Source organism: Zingiber officinale, chromosome 8A (genome assembly GCF_018446385.1).
Source record: "Zingiber officinale cultivar Zhangliang chromosome 8A, Zo_v1.1, whole genome shotgun sequence".
Taxonomy (NCBI): domain Eukaryota; kingdom Viridiplantae; phylum Streptophyta; class Magnoliopsida; order Zingiberales; family Zingiberaceae; genus Zingiber; species Zingiber officinale.
Window position 1 is genome coordinate 131,319,945 of NC_056000.1, and position 20,814 is coordinate 131,340,758.

General features: G+C 36.7%; 2 protein-coding genes across 2 annotated transcripts; both read left to right on the top strand.

Annotated features, from left to right (window-relative positions):
- The first annotated feature begins 2,935 nt into the window (after window positions 1–2,935).
- LOC122010271 (beta-glucosidase BoGH3B-like) lies at window positions 2,936–6,898 on the top strand. The gene is made up of 10 exons (XM_042566750.1): window positions 2,936–3,329; window positions 3,944–4,197; window positions 4,269–4,473; window positions 4,689–4,779; window positions 4,926–5,071; window positions 5,154–5,397; window positions 5,502–5,606; window positions 5,723–5,905; window positions 5,995–6,196; window positions 6,275–6,898. The coding sequence occupies exons 2-10, from the start codon at window positions 3,978–3,980 to the stop codon at window positions 6,760–6,762; spliced, it is 1,884 nt and encodes a 627-aa protein (XP_042422684.1). The 5' UTR covers window positions 2,936–3,329; window positions 3,944–3,977; the 3' UTR covers window positions 6,763–6,898.
- A 350-nt stretch (window positions 6,899–7,248) lies between these two features.
- LOC122011261 lies at window positions 7,249–7,761 on the top strand. Its single transcript, XM_042567654.1, has one exon. It carries the CDS (start codon window positions 7,249–7,251, stop codon window positions 7,759–7,761), a length of 513 nt encoding a protein of 170 aa, XP_042423588.1.
- Window positions 7,762–20,814: the final 13,053 nt, after the last annotated feature.

The following is a 20,814-nucleotide window of genomic DNA, read 5'->3' on the forward strand; positions in this document are numbered from 1 at the left end:
CATAATGAATGGAACCTTGAGTTTTCTAAAACTGGCCTACACTCTGCACTGCTCTGATATACATTTGTAGTAATGCTGGAGGTCTGAGTGAGATACAACCCTGTCCGTAGGGTCGCTCGAATATATGCTGAGATTTTGGAGATCTGAGTGAAATATTGTCCGGTTCTCATGGTCACTTGAATATATGTTGGGAGTCTGGAGATCTGAGTGAAATACTGCCTGGTTCTTAGGGTTGCTCGAATATATGCTGAGAGTCTGGAGATCTGAATGAAATATCGTCTGGTTCTTAGGGTCGCTTGAATATATGCTAGAAGTATAAAAATCTGAGTGAAATGTCGTCCGGTTCTTAGGGTCACTCGAATATATGCTGGGAGTCTAGAGATATGAGTAAAATCATAGAAGCGGGTCCCCTGAGCCCAGATGGCTTTATGATCGTCCTGCTGTATACAGGGTTGCTCGTCTTTTAGAGAAAGGAAAACTAAATCCCTAGGGACCAGACCAATCTTTCAGTTAGACGTCCTCACAATTGGGAACTGATCCCTAATCACTAAAGTAATATCTCGGGCTGCTCAAATCTAGTTGGGTCATTGACTATACTTAAGACTGGGATGCTCGTTCCTCAGGTAGGATTGACCGTCCTTGAATTGAGGGTTTTAGTACTAGATGAGAGGCTGAGCTCTACCCAAGGGTGACCCTTTGATCGTCACATTTCCTTGACTTGGACCTCCACCTCTCCTTGACTTCATCTTCCACATCAACCCAAGGTTCTCATTTAACACCCTATATCACCAACTTTTGTGGTTGAAGATCGTGGCTCGAAGTCTGTGTCGATCTGCCGGCAACATTCAGATGTAGTAGAGTAGTAGTATGGCAGCGACGCAGTAATAGAATGGTCATAAGAGCTCATGTAGAAGTTGCTATCTAGGGGCTGGCTGAAGCCCTTCTTGTAAACAATGTTAGAGACGTCTCCAACAACTCGAGGCACCTTCAATGGTGCTTATCCTATCCGAAAACTTCGGTCTTTATTTGCGTGAGAGTGCCTCCAATGCACTTTGAGACACCACCAATGTGCTCCAAGGCGTCTCCCTACAGCAAAGTTTTATCCTCGAATTCTATCCGCACAAGGATGCCTCCGCTCTGTCCAGGGCCCCTCTATTCAACTCTGAGGTGCCTCCGCATAGCTCCAAGATGCCTCGAGCACTATTTATTTGAGGTTAACTTTTACATTTTAGCTCTTGTAAAATATATTAATCCAAATAATAAAGATATCTTGTAAAATAGAGTTAGTACATGAATAAAATAAATAAATTTATGATTTAAATTCTATCGTATCATGATCACCATTTAGTTATGATTTCACCTTAAATTTTTAAAATTGATCTAAGTTTATCAGTGCCTACAGTCTCACTGGGCTCATCCTCACCGAATAAAATAATAGATTTTTGTTTTTGTTAGAGGACACCTAAGCAATTAGTACCGTCGTCCCATTATAAAATATAGACAAATAAATAACATGGGCTATTTTATCCTAGTTTAGCGCACTCTAACTCAAATATTTTTGAGAGCCTAAGTAAAAAAAAACTTTTAATATATATATATATATATATATATATATATATATATATATATATATATATATATATAATAAATATTTATCTTCATCTCTTTTATCCGCTCTTGAAATCTGGATTTATTTTTTTTTAAAAAAAAATAAAAATATAAGTTTTTTTCATACATTTTGTACATCCAAAATTATATATTTTTAATAGAAATATTTATATTCAAATAATAAAAAATATAGGTCTCTAATATTTTATAAAAATAAAATTATTACTTAAAATTAAACAATAATAAAATCTGATTTATGTCGTATAATTTTAATTTGAGGATACTTTAAAATTTAATTATTATCTAAAAATTATAATAAAAGAGTAAATAAATATCAATTTTAATTTAGATTAAGTAGAATGAGCATCTCGACTAATTGGTCCAAATTGCCATGTCTAAATGTTCATTAAAAAATATGAAGAATACGAAGTGATCAATTTTTATTTATGTAATAAAAAAATCAATTTGTTTTTTCTTAAAAATTAGTATTCCATTTTGTGGTGAAGGGATAAAAACTCATATTTTCTATTTTCTTATCTAGAAAGATGAAAAAGAGCCAATAAGGACATTCTTTGAGAGTACAACTGATAAGTAGGAGGAGAAATACAAAATCATTAAAGAGAAAGCAAAAAGAAAGAAGGATCTTTTGGTCCCCGGGTCCAGCATTTGTATTGATAGGAGGTAATGGTTGTCTCCCATCAATTCATTTTCCTAGTCTAGGAGCGGATAAAAAAAACGGTTCAGAAAATCTTATTCTAAGAAAAAGGTTGTGGAACACCAACCGAAAAAAGAAAAGATATGAGATTACTTATAAAGCATATATATATTTTTTAAGATCAGAGTTGATAAAGTTTAGAAAAAATAATACACATTATTAAAAATAATAATTACAAAATCATATGAAATAAATAAAATTAAAATAATTTATGATTAAAAATGGATATTTTCTTTTAAAAAAATAAAAATAATCTTAAATGGTTAAGAATAATGGCTCATTGAAATTCGGATCCCTAGATCATCCCAGATAAGATCCAGTTCATCCAATCAATAAATGAATATGATTTCTTTTGATCCAGAATTTTCTCGACCAGAAGATATGACCTCGATCTTAATGGCCTATTCTCTGAGCTGGGGTTGACACAGTAGTCTTTTACATAAAAAAACACTTAACAAAATGTTTTATATCAGTTAAGAATTAATCACCAATTGGAACAACGAGTAGTGACTAACAATATGTGAAGTTTTTTTTTATGACGACGTCTGCAAAAGTTGAAGAAGGAACGATACTGATCTGTGCACATGGCGACAAAGAGGGCGCAAGCGAGTTCAGCGTGGGCATCGTGCAGAAAGTGCCGTCACGCCAGCCCCTTCCCTCATAACGGCTATATTTCCTGACCGTCGCTGCGTCACCTGCCTCCCCACTTTCTTTATCCACCGAACGACGGCGGCCGTCGGTTCTACAGCTGGCTCCAGGTGCCAAACGATCCCGCCATCAGCGCCGATTCGAAAGTCCCTCGAGGCCCACGTCCCACCAGCCCACGACCATCACACCACTTCCTCCTCCTCCAAATCTCGATGCCTCCGATTAAACAGATATTCCTAGTTTAACGTTATGATCTCGCCTTTCTCGCTCCTATTTATACGCCGTCCGCTTCCGCTGCCGGAGGAGAGAAGACGCTTCCAGCACAAAGCCTCCTCCGCATTCCTCTGCTCCATCCATCGTGAGTTCATCTACCTATGCTTTAGGGTTTTTGGGTAGTCTGTGCTTGTCAAAGTTGATTCTTTTGCAAAGCGAAAGTTAAACCTTCGAACAACATTGTATCATAAATTGTGCGTTTTGTGATAGTTCATCGAGTTTAGTGTCTGACAAAATGATTATTTTCCCCTTCAATCTAAGGGAATAGTATTGGCTGGCGAGCGATGGGATTTGATTTGCTTGCGGACAAATTAATGATGCCCCTAAAGCAAGGAAAGAATTTGGATTGTTTGCTTTCTCAACCAATCGAGAATTTTGTAAAAAGATGAAATCTCTCTGATTAATTTATCATTGTTGTCGCCTATTTATCCTTTTTTTTTTCCGGGTTTGGTGATCTGCCTATCCCGACGATTGCGAAGTAATGCATTTCTTTTTTCCTGGTTATCATTCTGGTTGACCTTTCTTTCGAAGTTTTCATATAATATGTATGCAACTACTTTATTTTCCTTCGAGAAAGTCCTCGCTAACCTGCAATCTCTGCAATGGATTGTCTGATTTTAATAAATTGATGTCCAGGCTATCGATATAACTAAAATCCACTGGTGTTGTTGTTGTTGTTGTTGTTGTTGTTGTTGATAGGTTCTGAGAAGAAGGTCCATTGATTGGCCTGGTGATGGCAACGCGACGAGCACCAATGCTTCCGATCTTGTTCCTGTTGTGCTGGTTATCAACTGCCCAAGCAGCGTATATGAAATACAAAGACCCCAGCCGGCCTGTGGAAGTTCGAGTTAAGGATCTACTAAACCGCATGACCCTTGCAGAAAAGATTGGTCAAATGACACAAATCGAGCGAACTAGCGCAACAGAACAAGTTTTGAAGGACTACTTTATAGGTGAGTATTATCATTTTTTTTTTGGGGTTAACATATACTACGTAGTCCTAAATGAATTGCACTTCTTACAGGTAGCATTCTTAGCGGCGGGGGTAGTGTTCCAGCTCCTCGAGCGTCTGCTAGGGACTGGGTGAACATGGTAAATCAATTTCAGAGCGCTTGCCTGTCAACACGCTTGGGAATTCCCATGATTTATGGGATTGATGCTGTTCATGGACACAACAATGTCTATAATGCAACTATATTCCCTCACAATGTTGGTCTCGGAGCTACAAGGCAAGTATACACTTGAAATGATTTGTGGCATAGTTCCATTCAAGAGAGAGAGAGAGGGAGAGCTAACAATTAGATTTCATCATTGTTTCGTGGACTGATTCATGCTTGTGATTTGTTAGTTCTTACCGATTTTATGTAGTGTAAAATGCAAAACAAACAAGCAATTCGAATATTTGTTTCTCTGAGCTTGACATCAACTTACCCTTTTTCTACAGGGATCCTGATCTTGTAAAAAGAATTGGAGCGGCAACTGCTCTTGAAGTCAGAGCAACAGGCATTCCCTACGCCTTTGCACCTTGCATTGCGGTAAGCAAGCCAGTAGCATATGACTATTTACTTTCGTCTCTGGATTTTTTGTGAAAAATTCAACAGCAAAACTGCCCTTCTCTGCTGTTGTCATAGTTGGGCTACAATCTGCTGTTCTTATTTTTTCATGGGCATCACTAATTCAGGTCTGTAGAGATCCAAGATGGGGCAGGTGCTATGAGAGCTATAGCGAGGACCACCGTGTTGTGCAAACAATGACAGAGATCATTCCTGGTTTACAGGGTGACCTCCCAGCAAACTACACCAAAGACTATCCTTATGTTTCTGGAAAGTAAGGATTCAAAGTTTAACTCATGTATCAGATTTTGGATTCCAAGTTTTCTAATAGGAGCGTCGTGTACTACTTGTATCAGGAGCAATGTAGCAGCTTGTGCCAAGCACTTCGTGGGTGATGGTGGGACGCAAAAAGGCATTAATGAGAATAATACTGTCATTGATCTTGGTGGACTCCTCGGAATCCATATGCCTGCTTATTATGATGCAATCGCGAAGGGTGTGTCCACGGTCATGGTTTCTTATTCAAGTTGGAATGGAGTTAAAATGCACGCGAACAGGCACCTAGTTACAAACTTCCTCAAAAGAAAACTAGGTTTTCAGGTATGATAAGAACAGCAACAATTGCTAAATTCTCTTCTTATTACTGCGTCGCAAAGGAGTTTTGTTTTTCTTCTGTTTACTTACAACGCTGAAATTATCATCAGGGATTTGTAATCTCAGACTGGCAAGGCATTGATCGAATCACCAGTCCTGCAGATGCTAATTACACCTATTCTGTTCAAATGTCAATCATTGCCGGTATCGACATGGTAAGAAGATCTTTGATATTGAACTTGTATTCCATTAAATGAACGAAGAACACATAAATACTACTACTACCTCTTTGAATACTTGTAATACATTTTTATCGATTCCAATTTCCCAGGTCATGGTACCTTATGATTATTCTGGGTTCACAAGTGCCCTGACAACGCTCGTTAATGACAAGGTCATCCCCATTAGCCGGATTAATGATGCTGTAAAGAGGATCTTGAGGGTTAAATTTGTCATGGGTCTTTTTGAAAACCCTCTTCCTGATTTAAGCTTAGTCGATCAGGTCGGCAAAAAGGTAAGCTTTCTTATCTGCTTCTAATTTTGGAGGTAGAAATATATATTTATATGCCTTTTCCTAATAACACTGAATGATGGATGATACAGGAGCACAGGGAGCTGGCAAGGGAGGCTGTTAGGAAATCACTTGTGCTCTTAAAGAATGGAAAATCTGCCAAGGAACAATTACTCCCTCTGCCAAAGAAAGCTGACAAAATCCTTGTTGCTGGAAGTCATGCTGATAACTTGGGTTACCAGTGTGGTGGCTGGACAATCGAGTGGCAGGGAGGCAGCGGAAGAATCACTGGTGGTAAGTCCAAACAGCTAAAGACAGTCTTGCAGATTGAAACAGAAATAGTGAACTCGAGATATATTCCATTCGTTGCAGGCACCACGATCCTGGAATCCATTAGATCCACAGTGGACCCAGCAACCAACATCGTCTTCTCCGAGGCCCCCGACGTTGGATTCGTGCAGAGCAACAACTTCTCCTACGCCATTGTAGTCGTCGGGGAGCCGCCCTACGCTGAGACCGCCGGCGACAGCCTCAACCTCACCATTGCGGAGCCGGGACCGAGCACAATTCAGAACGTGTGCGGCGTGGTGAAGTGCGTGGTGGTCATCATCTCCGGCAGGCCTGTCGTCATCCAACCCTACGTTCCGGTGATGGACGCACTCGTGGCTGCCTGGCTGCCGGGATCAGAAGGCCAAGGCGTCGCCGACGTTCTCTTCGGCGACTTTGGCTTCACCGGAAAACTTCCCCGGACTTGGTTCAGGACCGTGGACCAACTGCCCTTGAACGTAGGCGACCAGAACTACGATCCTTTGTTCCCGTTTGGTTTTGGCTTGACTACAAAAGCAAGACCGGCCTCGTAGAGCTGTGGAGTCACTAGAAATTAATAGAATAGTTTTGGGCGTTGCTTCCATTACTTTAATACGTAGCCGAAGTAACATGCGTGCAGGCTTTGTCCTCTTCACTGTTTCTTTCGACATGAATGCAGTGCATTTAATACACCCAATTCCGGCGAAGTCACGCAAGTAAAATGATTTAGATTGGTTTGAAGAGTCGAATACATCCTACTCTACCGCAGAACGTACCACGTCGATGAGCAAATTTCTCGAAAACGTAATCGAGTTGTCTCTCTCGCATGAGTAGTCCGTTGCTACTTGACTTCGTTGTAGTTATTAAATGACGAATTTCGCCCTCTGCTGCTTGGATTTCTGTTTATCGTTCCTCGCGCATTCAGCAGGAGCTCGCTGCCGCGTTGGAATCAAGCTCCATAAAGTTTTGATCTTTTACCGATCTTTCTTGGTGATAGCGCGCGCGCCTTCCATCGGGAATCGACTTGCGAGAGAGGCGCGATGGTGCGGAAGCGGGTTCGCCGGAGAGGGAGGGCCCTTTCCCCTTCCGCATCCCCAGCGAAACGAGGCTTGCCTTCCGACGATCGCCGCCGGCCCCCGCGTGTCGCCAAGTATCCAGCGACGCGGCGCGCTGCGCTCGAGGAAGCCGCCGGTGCTACGACGGCGGGGTGCGTCGCGCTCTGCTGCTGCTGCCCCTGTGGCCTGCTGAACCTCCTCTTCGTCGTCGCGCTGAAGCTTCCGGCGGAGCTACTGCGGCGAGCGCTGCTGCGGCTGAGGTGGCGGAGGAAGCAGCGCAGGGCCAAACCCAGGGGCTGGAAGCCCAAAGACCTCGCCTTTTGCGAAGACGACGACGATCTAAGACTGCATGATAGAGGCCTTACCAGCGAGGGGACGAGTACTTGGCCGGTGATCTCCCAGAGCCAGGATATGGCAGAGCTGGAGAAGGAGATGCTGAGCAAGTTCCGTACCGCCGGATTCTGGCGGAGTCTGTCGCGGAGCCAAAAGGAGTGCTGAGACACTCTGGCACAGAAGATCATCAAACCATGTTCGTTTAAGATCGATCTTTTCACGGGAGACTGCAAACTAAAAAGCCGCCGGAGATGTGCCTGATGAGTTGATCATTCTGCGATACAAATTGTACCTCGAGGAAGAGGCTCGCCAACGGATGGATCCCCATGGTAAAACGATAGATCGGGAGCAGAGCAGAGGTAGAAAGAAATATGTTGATGAATGAAAGAGGAGAGATTTAAAGGAGCGGCCAGCAGAATGGTGGTGCTGGTGGAGCTGCAGACCTCTGCATCAAAGTCGTCGCCGGCGGCGTCGAAGACAGGGAGAAGTGCAGTGCTCAACAAACTGTAGGTAGTTATTATTATTTATTAATAATAAGATTTAATGGTTTTTCCACTTGGTATTTATTAATAATACTAGATAAATTTATTACGATTTGTTACTTTAAACAATTATGATACATTAAACAATTTATAAAAAAAATTTAAGATATTTTCCCTTTAATATTTACTACATTTTTTTCCCTATCTATATCAATTTTTCTATTTCGACTTTTTTATATATTGATATAATCGTATCAATCTATTTGTATCTCATTGATTTTTCAAAAAAAATCAAGAGTTTCATCTATCCACTCTATATCTCATCGATTACCTCATCAATTTTTTGAGTGATATAAGATACTCTTGTTACATAATTTGAGATATGATTAATAATATAATTTTTATTTTATTTTCGAATTAAAATTTTTATATCATTTACACATATTTATATATTATATTACACATGTAACCACAAATCATCATAGCTAGTTAATTTAAAATTAGTTAGTCCTTATTCACAATGATAGGTCAAAGAATCATTATATAAATTTTAAAAGATATATATAATTGTATGATCTCACTTGGGTCTCGGCCCAACCTAACCAATCTTATACAGCTCACTCGATTTATCCAACACAAGTGCATACGAAAGGTTTGATCGACTCGCCTAATGGATTTGACATGAACATGGCTAACTCAATTCTTCTGCACTTGGAGTGACTCACCATCTTATCCATTTTCTTTTCTCTAATCACTTCGACTCTCCGCTATTAAACATTTCCGATACAACAATGGTATCAGCATGGAGATCAGATTTGTTAGTCCATATTTTTATGGACTAAGAAATGAATTATATAGAATTATAATTGAATCATGATGATGATTCGATGATAATTGATTATGATCTTTTTTTGAATTTATGGTCCTCTTAGATTATAATTTTGGATTCAAGTGATTAGGTAGTTGGTCGCAAAGCGAGGGACGGTCTTTGGATGACCTTCGATCAATTAGTCCGATCCAAATTATAATCTGAATGAGACGATGAATATAAAAAGCGATCACAATCAATTGTGATCGAATCGCTATCATGATCCGACCATAATTCCATATAATTCATCCCTTAATCTATAACAATGTGCACTAGGAGATCTCCCCATCATTGTGAATTATCGTGAGTATTTTATAGGAGTTGTAAAAATCTGAATACTTAAATTAACAAAAATAAATAATGGGCCTGACGGTGGGCTGCCTTGGGCCGCTGTAGGCTGTGGTGAAGCACTGTCGACACAGTAAGTCACTGAGCCGTTCTTGAAAATCTTGATAAGGACAACTCCTCGACTCTTTTTGAAAATCTCACCCTAACAAATTTGTTTTCAACTAAATCATCATCAACATGAGACATAGTGTTTTATTGTAATTACAAATCGGAAATGCAGAAAGTTCTTACCTACAGAAACAGATGGCAGGACACATCAATCACATCAGGTATAGATGAGACAAACACAAGAGAATTATTGGCACTGTATCACAAGAGAATTACTTGTGCTCATCAGCTATATCAGCAGTGTTGGAAGAAAGCTCGAATGAAATTAAGGCCCTGTGTGAATGGAAAACAATCGAGTTCCAGTTTTTCTTGCAGCACTCTCATTAAAGTTTGGAAGGTAGTGTCGAACTCGACATGCATTTCCACGAAACAAGAGGTCAACAACAAAGCCTTTCGGCTGGTCCCTAAGAGTTGGTTGACATTTACTTGATCATTGATAATGAGTTCCAGTTAGCAAAACAATAAAAAAATTAACATGCCCCACTGAAAACACCTAATCAACGAACAGTGTCTCTTTCCAAAGTACTGTACCCATCAAGGTATGTTCCCTGCCTTCCGAATGGATAAGTTCTAACTTACTATCAATTCTTACTGTCGAAGTATTTTAGTTCAATATATCGATCGAGGTGGTTGTCGGCGGCGGTGTGGACGGCGGAGCTGCGGGAGAAGGTCGGCGCGGGCCTCTGGGGGACTGCGACGGCGGTGTTCCTGTCAGCAGAACCGGACGAGCCGACCCTGACCCGGCAGGCCATGAGCGAGCGGTCGCCCGTGCCGTGCGCTGACGCCGCCGTCTCCAGGGCCTACTTTACCGTTGAACATTCTGGCCCAAGAAAGATTCCTGTAGACCTGTACTAACTAAAGCATCTGTCTATGTCAAAATCTTTGAAATAATGTATTTATATATATATATATATATATATATATTATTTTATTAAAAATCTTACTTTTTATTAATTAATTTTGATGAAGTCTAAGATAAATTTACGTTAATATCTTTTTTTATTCATATTAAAAATAATTCTAAGATTTATTAGTAATTCCACAAGCGAAACAATAAGTGATCTAGAGTTCGAGACTCAGCTACGACATATTATTATGAATTTTTCTCATCATTAATTTTTTCTAATTATTTTATATAAAAAAAATATAATTCTCATTAGTCTCACATCTTAGAATTGACAAATTAAAAAAATTTCTATAAATATTTTAGGACGACAATATTAAAAATATACTTTTCTTAGTTTTTTTACTAAGATAAGTATAATATTAAATTAAATTAATTATTTTTATAAGAAAATCGTAAGGGTGACATTCAAAAATCTAAACAATTTGAATTTTTAAAAACCTAAATAATTGAGATTTTAAAAAATTAAAATATTTTAATTAAAATAATTTTATTATAAAAGATCAATATGATTTCTATATATTATATTATATACATGACACAGGTATATATATATCTATATATATTCTTATTTTAAAAAATTTATGTGCACGCATGATCATTTGAGAAAAAGCCCTTTGCATGATAAGATGCGGAGTGAAAAAGCTAAAATAAAGTTTACCTTTTTTTATTATACTTTTCTTAAAAAAATAAAATTTAAAAAAAGGACAGACGCTTCTTTTATTGGAATCGATAGGAGAATATTTTTTTTCATTAAAAAAATTATTTAGCAATTATAATTCCATATCTATTATAATAACAGTTATGTTATAATGATTCATAATTATTATAATATAATATTATTATATTTATATTATAAACTTAATTACTATAAGAATAATAAAAATATATTATTATGATAATAAATAAAAAAGTTTGACTGTTTGAATAAAAAGATATATATGATTCTTAAATTCTTGTCAAAACAAAAATTGACGGGTTGCATTATATCGCTGGACTCCACGCAGAGAGGAAGAAACCAACAACTGCTCCCTTATCCCTTCTCCCTCCATAATTCATCTCCCCCGTCAAGCATGCACGCGGCCACGCCCACTGCCTCTTAATTCTTCTCCAATTTTCCTTTTTTTAATTTTGTCTGTGTGCCCTACAAAACTGTGCTAAGGATGCAACCCTAATTCCGGGGCACCAACCCCACTGAATGCCCCAAAACACTGCCAATCAAGTTGCCAATCCCTAATTATAGTCATATATATATCCCCTAGCTCCTCAGACATGGCCAGTTAGTGCAGGAAGAAGCGACACGATAGGGCGTGCCACAATTAATTTAATTGCATGGTCAAATATTTCAAAGAATTAAGGATGCTTAGATCGACGCTAAACCTGGACCTTGTTAAATACTCGCCGCAGCGTAGGTGAGAAGGCAAAGGTTGCCGCTGACGCAGAGCATAGCTATCAGATTCATAAATTTACATATGAATACTCATGTGGCGGGTGACCCTAAAATTAACATAAGGTCAAGTAGTATTGATATAGTTAAAAGTTAAGAATATAATAGCGGTCCAAATTGAAGGATACATTCCTATATTGATCATCTGACTGGCTCTAGGTCGATCGGATCCCATAGACTCAGTTCTTTTACTGTTCTCAAGCAAACCTTCTCGTCTACTATCGACCGGTTCTATGCCAGTTGGATCTTACGAGTTTAGTCCCCTCACTGTTCTCAAGCAGAGCTTCCTGTCTACTCCCGACCAATTCTACATCGGTTGAATCCTATGGGCTCAATCCCCTCACTACTCTCAAGTAAAGCTTCTAGGCTATTGCCAGCCGATTCCATGTTGGTCGAACCCTAAGGGCTCAGTCTCCACATTGCTCTTGAGTACAACTTCCCATCTACTCCTGGCTGGTTATATGCCGATCGGACCCTAAGGGCTTAGTCCCCTCACTGCTCTCAGCTGGCAGAATACCGATCTGACCCCCTTCCATTGCGAAGCTTCCATTCTATGCTCACCTGACACAAAATACCAGGCAGACTATTGCTAGGAGACAACGTTGTCAGAAAATCGCGACCACTTGTCAAAGTAACAACTGTTCTTCAGGGAATATTCGAAGGTTCTGTCATGTGCATGAAGCAGAACCTTCCTTCACCCAATGGAAGTTCACCGTACATCCTCTATCATCTGACATACTATGATGCTCGACATTCTATGAAGCCTGATGATTACGGATGTTATAAAGGCAGTATAAAAAGGAAAGTCCTCTCCAGTAGCCAGGTATGCTCTTAGGCACACAAACTCACTCATATACACGCATCCCTTCAATTCTTTCATACTTTTCCGTTGGGCTTCTTTCTAATTTGAATATCGAAGGGCCTGCGCTAGGAACCTTTTTCCTGATTCTCACTCTAACGCTCCTGGATGCTTGGTCTACAATGTTTGCAGGTTCGTGAATATCGAATTTGGCAATCACCCCCCTCTTTTCCTGGCTAGTCCTAGGCCCGGATCTTCTCCCCGTCAACGTTTTAGCTCCCGTCACCGACATCTCCATCCAACTGATTAGCTTCCGAACGAGATTAATTAATTTAGCGTTGTCTATGGGAACACATTCACTTGCTCCGGAATGAGCAGATGGACGACACCGATAGAATCAACATCACCATGACACCCTAGGAATATGAGCTATTCAAGGAGGCCAAGATATGAGCAACCGTAGAAAAACAGACTACGGATTCTGACCAGTGCCGGGTACCTATGATCTTGAAAGACGAGCCCTCCACCTCTAACGGAAGGTCCAAGAGGAAGCAGTCATGTGATTTCCCCCGAGCATTGTCTCAAACCCTGGGAGATGATGGCACCAAAATAGAGCAATCGCAAGCTTCTTCGGTCGGGAATTTGCCCTCGAGAGACCCAAAGAAGGGAAAAGCCCAGGTAGTTCAGGAGACACCTGAACAACTCAGCATGTTTTTTTCTCAAGAGATGTTACATGAGAAGCTGCTAAGGGGTTATAAGCTCGCATCTATTGGAGAATATGGAGGTAGTAATGACCCAGAAGATCACCTCTGAAAATTCTAGAATGTTGCTCTATTGCATTAGTACAGTGATGTAATAAAATGTCGAGTGTTTCTGAACACTCTCTCTGATTTAGCACAAAGATGGTTCGACAGGCTGTCGATCGGATCTATTACTTGTTTCAAAGAATTTAAAATACTTTTTTGCACCACTTTGTCAGCAGCAGGAGATACCAGAAGACTAATCATAGTCTATTTGTACTTAACCAAGGAACTACGGAGTTCTTGAGAGCGTACATTAAGCGTTTCAACTAGGTGGCTCTGGATATCCTATCCGCCACCTCTGATATATTAATAAGTGTCTTCTCTCAAGGCTTGTTAGAGGGAGATTTTTTTTTTTTGAGCCCTCATTCGAAAGCCCGCACAAGACTTTGATGAATAACTAGGGAAAATGGTCAAATATATTAATATGGAGGAAACTTAAGTCACCTGAAAGAAGAAAGTTAAAGCCCACGCTCCGACCGATCGAGTAGAGAGGAAGCCACCACTGCCTCATGTTTGGCCTAAAGATCCCTGGCCGAATCTCCCTTTGTTTCGAGAAGCAGGGGTGGCACAGTGAGTTGAGGCTGTTTGGGTTCCTATCGACCGACCTTCCCCATAGGAAGTCCGATACTGCACTTATCACCGGTCTCACACTCATGAAACAAGGAACTGCTTCCAGTTCTCTCGGAATTCTCACTGAGCAGCAGAATTAAGCCTGCCCCTACTTAAAATCGCGCCCCATCTTCTGCAGCAATAGGCCAATAACTCCAACTTCTCCACGTGATCGACTAATCCACCTCTGGGGAAGGAGGAGTCAGATGGCCCGTCTGACGATAGAGGAAAGGAAATGAGGGGGACCCATGAGGAGGAGAACCGAGGAAATGCTGTCATTTGTGACATTATGTAGACGAACCCTCTATTCAGTAGAAAAGCTATGTAAGACCAGTCAGAGATGTAACTAAGCTAGTATCCCAAGGAGACGGGCTGCACAAAATCTTCAAGAAACTTATGTCCAACGAGTACTGTCTCTGAAGGGGTCAATGGTGAGAAGATGGATCGCCCATGTAGTGCGAATTAATTCCAACCTTACCATAATTAAAGAACATTCTCTATCTGTGTTAATCTTTACCTAACGGTCATATTCTAGACTCTCGCCCCAATATGAGTTATAATTGAGTAGGGCTCTCACGTCTCAACTATTATAGTGTATACTAAAAGTCTAGCTTTTGTATAAACATTTATTTTATAAATAAAAAATCACATTGGTCAAATGTCTACATTTATATACTAAGTGTAATTGTTCAATTAATTTATATTGTAGATAATATGGTGTGTGGTGTCATACACAGAAGATCATGTTATCAATTCCTTATAAATTATAAACAGTAGCTCACGACTAAGATGGAAAGGAACAAATCATTGGAATAGTCGTAGTGTAATTTGGTATTAGTTTATCTTAACTATAAAATTACACTAGTACACTCAAAGTATATTGAGCTAGACCATTTAAGGTAAGTTCTTTTTATATTGACTGCATAAAAGAACAAGACATTTGTTATTATGGAAGTGTGTGCTCTTAATCCTGATATAATAACAAGCACATATATCTAATATTTATTTCTTTGACTTATCAAAGGGTGCGATTTAGTTCGATAAATCAATAGGCCCGATAAGTTGGGAAATGATATTATTTATAGTGTGTGTTGTTGATTGTAGAAGGAAACTGTGCCCTAGTAATCTAGGTTGATGATGCCCCCAAGAGGAGCTCATAAGGATTGTCATGAAAACCCTACAGGTGGACTTAGTCCGACATGACGATAAGGTTGAGTGGTACTACTCTTAGAGCTAGATATTAATTAAGTGAGTTGTCAGTAACTCATTTAATTAGTGGACATTCTATATCTTAAACACAGAGAGACTAACACACTCATGATAAGAAGGAGCCCAAAATGTAATTTGAGATTGGTGCGGTAGTTCAATAATAATTCTTTAGTGGTATGAATTATTATTGATGAAATTAAGTTGGGTGTTCGGGGTGAACACGGGAAGCTTAATTTCATCGGGAGACCAAAACCAATTCCTCCTCTTGGTCCCTATCGTAGCCTCTTATTTATAAAGTATTATACCTACCTATACCCACCTTCTTACCCACCTTAAGGTGGTCGGCCAAGCCTAGCTTGGAGCCCAAGTTAGGGCTGACCAAACCAAGGTGGGTTGGTTACATTAGGTGGCCGACCCTAGCTTGAACCCAAGCTTGGTGTGGCCGGCCACAATGAATTAAAAGGTTTTTATTTTTTAAAATCTTTCTTATGTGAAAGTCATGGTTTTAAAAGAGAGTTTAAAATTTAAATATTTCTTTTTATAGTTTTCTACAAAAGATTAAGTGAAAGGTTTGATATATTTCCTTATTTGTAGTTAAAAGGAAGATTTTAAGTTTTGATAAAACTTTCCTTTTTTGTAACCATCCTCATGATTTAAAAGAGAGTTTTAAAATTAAATCTGTCCTTTTATAGATTCTACAAAAGATTAAGAAAAGATTTGATATCTTTCTTTATTTGTAGATTGAAAGGAAGATTTTAATTTTAGAGAAAACTTTTCTTTTTGTAAATCATCACATGTTCTAATAGAGAGATTTTAATTTATAAAAGTTTCCTTTTATAACCAACCATGAAGGGAATTTTCAAAAGAGAAATTTTTATTTAAAAATTTCTGAAAACAAATTAGGAAGTTGGTGATGACCTTGGCGTTAGGATCTGAGAGCACGTTGTAGAGCCACATGGAGTAGTAATTGATTGCACAGAAACTGATCACGATGTAAAGAGTAAGATGGGAGAATAGAGGTTCACAACATTGACACTTAATTCTGTCTTCGAGGCTTCTTTTATATCCGAGCCACTGCTCGATCTGATACGGCTGACTTTTTGAAATCGCAAGTGATCCATCGACTGATCAGGATGATTCATTGATGGAACCCTAATGAATATGCTCAGGTTTGCATCCACCTTCATGATTTGATTTATCGTGAAATTAGCTTGATCCATCAACTAAACCACTTTATCCATAGGTTTCCTTTTAGTTGAATCTGGATGATTTGGCTAATCAATCTGATCTCCATAAAATCTACTGATCTGTCGATAGAACAAACCTATCCATAGATAGAACCTTTTTTTCCTTTTGTTCTCCAATCCAATCTAGTCTTATCTCGATGAAATCTTTGATTTATCGACTAATCACCTTGATCAGTCGATGAAACTAATTTTTCCTTTTATCTTCTGATTTAGATATGAACTATTTTTGGATTTCCAAGGATTCGTCAACGAAACCACTCTATCAATTAATGGTACCATTTAATAATTCTTATTTCCTACAAAATAGTGTTAGCACAGATATAATATTACCCTACAAAATAGAGTTAGTATAAATAATATATAATAATGATGCATGAGTATAACAGTAAGGACTATATTGATTTCAACTTAAAAATCTCCATTGGTTTCTTCAGTTGGATCAACACCCAAGATTTGTCCTTACCAGGATACAACCTCATTGCACTCTCTCTAGGAACTTATATCTGTTCCTCCAGACCTGTTTAGACTTTCTCTACTCAATATTTGATTGCTTGATCTACTAAGACTTTTCCTGCAAGACTTCTCATTACCTAAGGTTACCTCCCCTTAGGTTTTCCACTGTCTAGGTTTACTTACTAGGACTTTCCACTGTTTGGCTTCACTCACCAAAACTTTCACCACCTAGCTTCACTCACTAGGTCTTTCCACTGTCTAGTTTCACTCACTAGGACTTTCACCACCTAACTTCACTCACTAGGGTCTAGCTTCACTTACTAGGACTTTCCACTGCTTAGCTTTACTCATCAGAACTTTCACCATCTAGCTCCACTCACTGGGGCCTAGCTTTACTCACTAGGACTTTTATTTTGCTTGGAGTTCACTCCTCCAAGACTTATTACCCTTTTACTAGTCATTTGATTAACCTTGACTTAACTAGACTCCAATAAATATATTATCAAATAAATATCAAAATTATAGAGGTCGATTGCACCAACAAGTACCATATTCCTACATTAATTGTTCCCTTAAGATACCTAAAAATTCTTTTAACATTTGTTAGGTGATATTCTTTAGCATAAGTTTGGTATCTAGCATACATACTTATTGCAAATAATATGTCAGAATTGCTTACAGCTAATTATAACAAAGTTTCTATTGCACTTCTATAGTATCTTAGATCAACTAGTTTTTCATTTATGTCATTATCTAACATTATGTTGGTTGTCATAAGAGTTTTAAAGTCTTTAGTATTTTTCATTCTAAATTTCTTAATTAATTCTTTTGTATATTTGTTTTGGTGTACATAGTTTCCTTCTTTGGTTTATTTTATTTGTAGTCCTAAAAAGAAATTTAATTCACCTACTAAACTCATTTCAAACTCTTTTTCCATTAGAGTTATAAATTCTTTTAGAATTTAGAATTGGTTGAACCAAATATTATATCATCTATATAGACTTGGGCTATAAAAAATATCCATTCCAAGGGTTTTGATAAAAAAGTATTAGGTCAATTTAACCTTCTTTAAAACCCTTTGAACTTAGAAAACTAGAGATTCTTTTATACCAAGCCCTAGGTATTTATTTTAATCTATATAATGCCTTTTTTAATCTAAATATATGATTTGGATTTTCTAAGTTTTCAAATTCAAGTAGTTAACCTACATAGACTTATTTCTTAATTTTTCCATTTTAAAACGTGGATTTAACATCCATTGGATACAACTTAAATCCTTTATGTGCTACATAGGCTAGCAGCATTTTAATATATTTAAGTCTAGCTACCGAGGCATAAGTCTCATCATAATCTATTTCTTCAACTTGACTAAACCCTTTAACAACTAGACGAGCTTTGTTTCTAACAATTTCCCCATTATCATCTAATTTATTTCTAAAAACTCATTTAGTGTCTATTATTGACTTGTTGTTAGGTGGATGTACTAAGTTCCAAATTTTATTTCTTTCAAATTGAGCTAACTCTTTTTTCATTGCAATCACCCAGTCAGGTTCAATCAATGTTCCATCTATTATTTTGGATTCAATTTTAGAAATTAAGGCTATTTGACTTATGTTTCTAAAGGTTGATCTAAATTGTACTCTTAGTTCTGGGTCACCTAAGATTGTTCAATTGGATGGTTTTGATTTGTTCGTAGTGTTACTTGATTATAGGTTCAACTTCTTGTTTATTTTTGACTTTCTTCTTGTAGTTGATTTAGTCTTTCTTCTTCTTGTTGAGTTTTTTTTATAGTGTCGATCGTTTGTTTTCTCAAAATTAAGTTGTTCTTGATTTAAGTTAGAATACTTAGAGTTAGAATTTTCATCAAATGTGACATTAGTGGTTTCTTCAATCTTTAGTGTAGTTTGGTTATATACTTTATAAGCCCTACTATTAGTTGAGTAACCTAGGAAAAAAAAAAAATCCTTTTTTGAGTTTTTGATGTAAATTTTCATAGATAATCTTTAATATTTAAGATGTGTACATTACATCAAAATACTCTTAAGTATTTTATGTTGGGTATTTTATTAAAATAAATTTCATAAGGTGTTTTCATTTGTAGTTTATTTATTATAATTCTATTTTGAACATAGCAATCCATATTAATAGTTTTGGCTCAAAAATAGTTAGATAGATTATATTTATTTAATATTGATCTTGCGACTTCTTGCAGTGTTCTATTTTTTTCTACTAATCTATTTTGTTGGGGGGTTTTAGGGCATAAAAATTTGTGATGATGACTATTTTCTAGACATAAATTTATAAACCTATGATTTTTAAATTCTCTCCCATTATCACTTCTATTTTTCTTAATTTTTTTGGTCCTTTTCATTTTCTATTTGTTTATAAAAATTACTAAATATTTCAAAGGTTTTATTTTTGTGGGTTAAGAATTTTATCTAAGTGTATCAAGAGTAATCATTAATTATAACTAAGCAATACAATTTTTCATTTATTAACTTAACTTCATAGTCAAATAGATCTAAGTGTAATAGTTCAAGTATAGTATTAGTTCGACCTTGATTAGTTTGTTTGTGTGTTGACTTTATTTGTTTTCCTTCTTGACAAGGATTACAAAATTTGTCTTTTGAAATTCCTAATTTAGGTAATCTTCCAACTAATCCAATCTTGTTTACTTTTAGTATGTTTCTAACATGGGTGTGAGCTAATTTCCTATGTCATTATCATATTTTTTTCTTGACGTGTCAAAGGATACTTAAGAAGGCCTAGGTAGGTTTATTGAGTAAATGCTATTTTATCTAATTCCTTTAAATAGTATATTGATGGTTTCAACGTAATTTATTAAGCATTCAAAAGATAAGAACTTAATTGTAAAACCAACATCGCATAGTTGACTTATGCTAAACAGGTTAAAGTCAAAGTTTTCAACAAGTAATACCTTTCTAATTAACAAATTTGATTTTAATTTAATGTCGCATATTCCAATTACCTTAACTTTGTCATTGTTTCTAAAGGTAACTGATTCTAGATTTTTAAACTTTATACTTATAAATTTTTATTAATCTCAAGTCATATGTCCGGAGTATTCACTATTAGTACCCATTTATCTAAATATTTAGGTTTTTACATATAAAGTAAGAGTTAGACCAAAGTTTTGGTTTAATAGAATTGTTTTTAATTTTACCTAATTCATCCTATAGTTGTGTGTGAGTTGATTCAAATTATTTTAGGATTCAAGTTAAATTAATACTTGATCAAGTTAAAATTAATTAAGTTAAAGTTTAATTTAAGATTAAGATTTAAATTTAATTTAATTAATAATTAATTTAAGGTTAATTAAGTTGCTTTTTAAGTTAATAAGTTTTTGGGTTAAGTTAATCTTAATTAATTTTAATTTGATTTAGGATTACTAATTATTAAGAATAATTAATTCATTAATTCAAGGTTAATTGAATTAGATTAATTGATTAATTTCAAATTAAGATTGATTTAAGTTTTAACTTGATTAATTGGGTTTAATGAATTTAGGATAAATTGATTAAGTTGATCAACTTTATCATTATTAATTTTAGATTTAATTGAATTGATTAATTAATGATTAATTAGTTAAACTGTAATTAATTAAGTTAGTTTATTAGGTTTCGAATTAATTAGAATTAAGGTTAATTTGCATAGTTAATAATTATTTAATTGAGTATTAGATTAAGTTTTCAAATTATAAAGTTAAGTTGATAATTAAGTTTTATTTTAAGTGATTAGATTTTTATTAAATTATTAAAAGAAATTAAGTTTTGATTAAATTTAAGTTGTTGAATTTTTTATTTAATCAATTCTGGATTATTAATTAATTTCTGTTTATTAATTAATTTCTGGATTTAAAGTTGATATATTATTTCCGTAATTAAAATTCATTTCAGATTAATAAAGTTGAATTATTAATC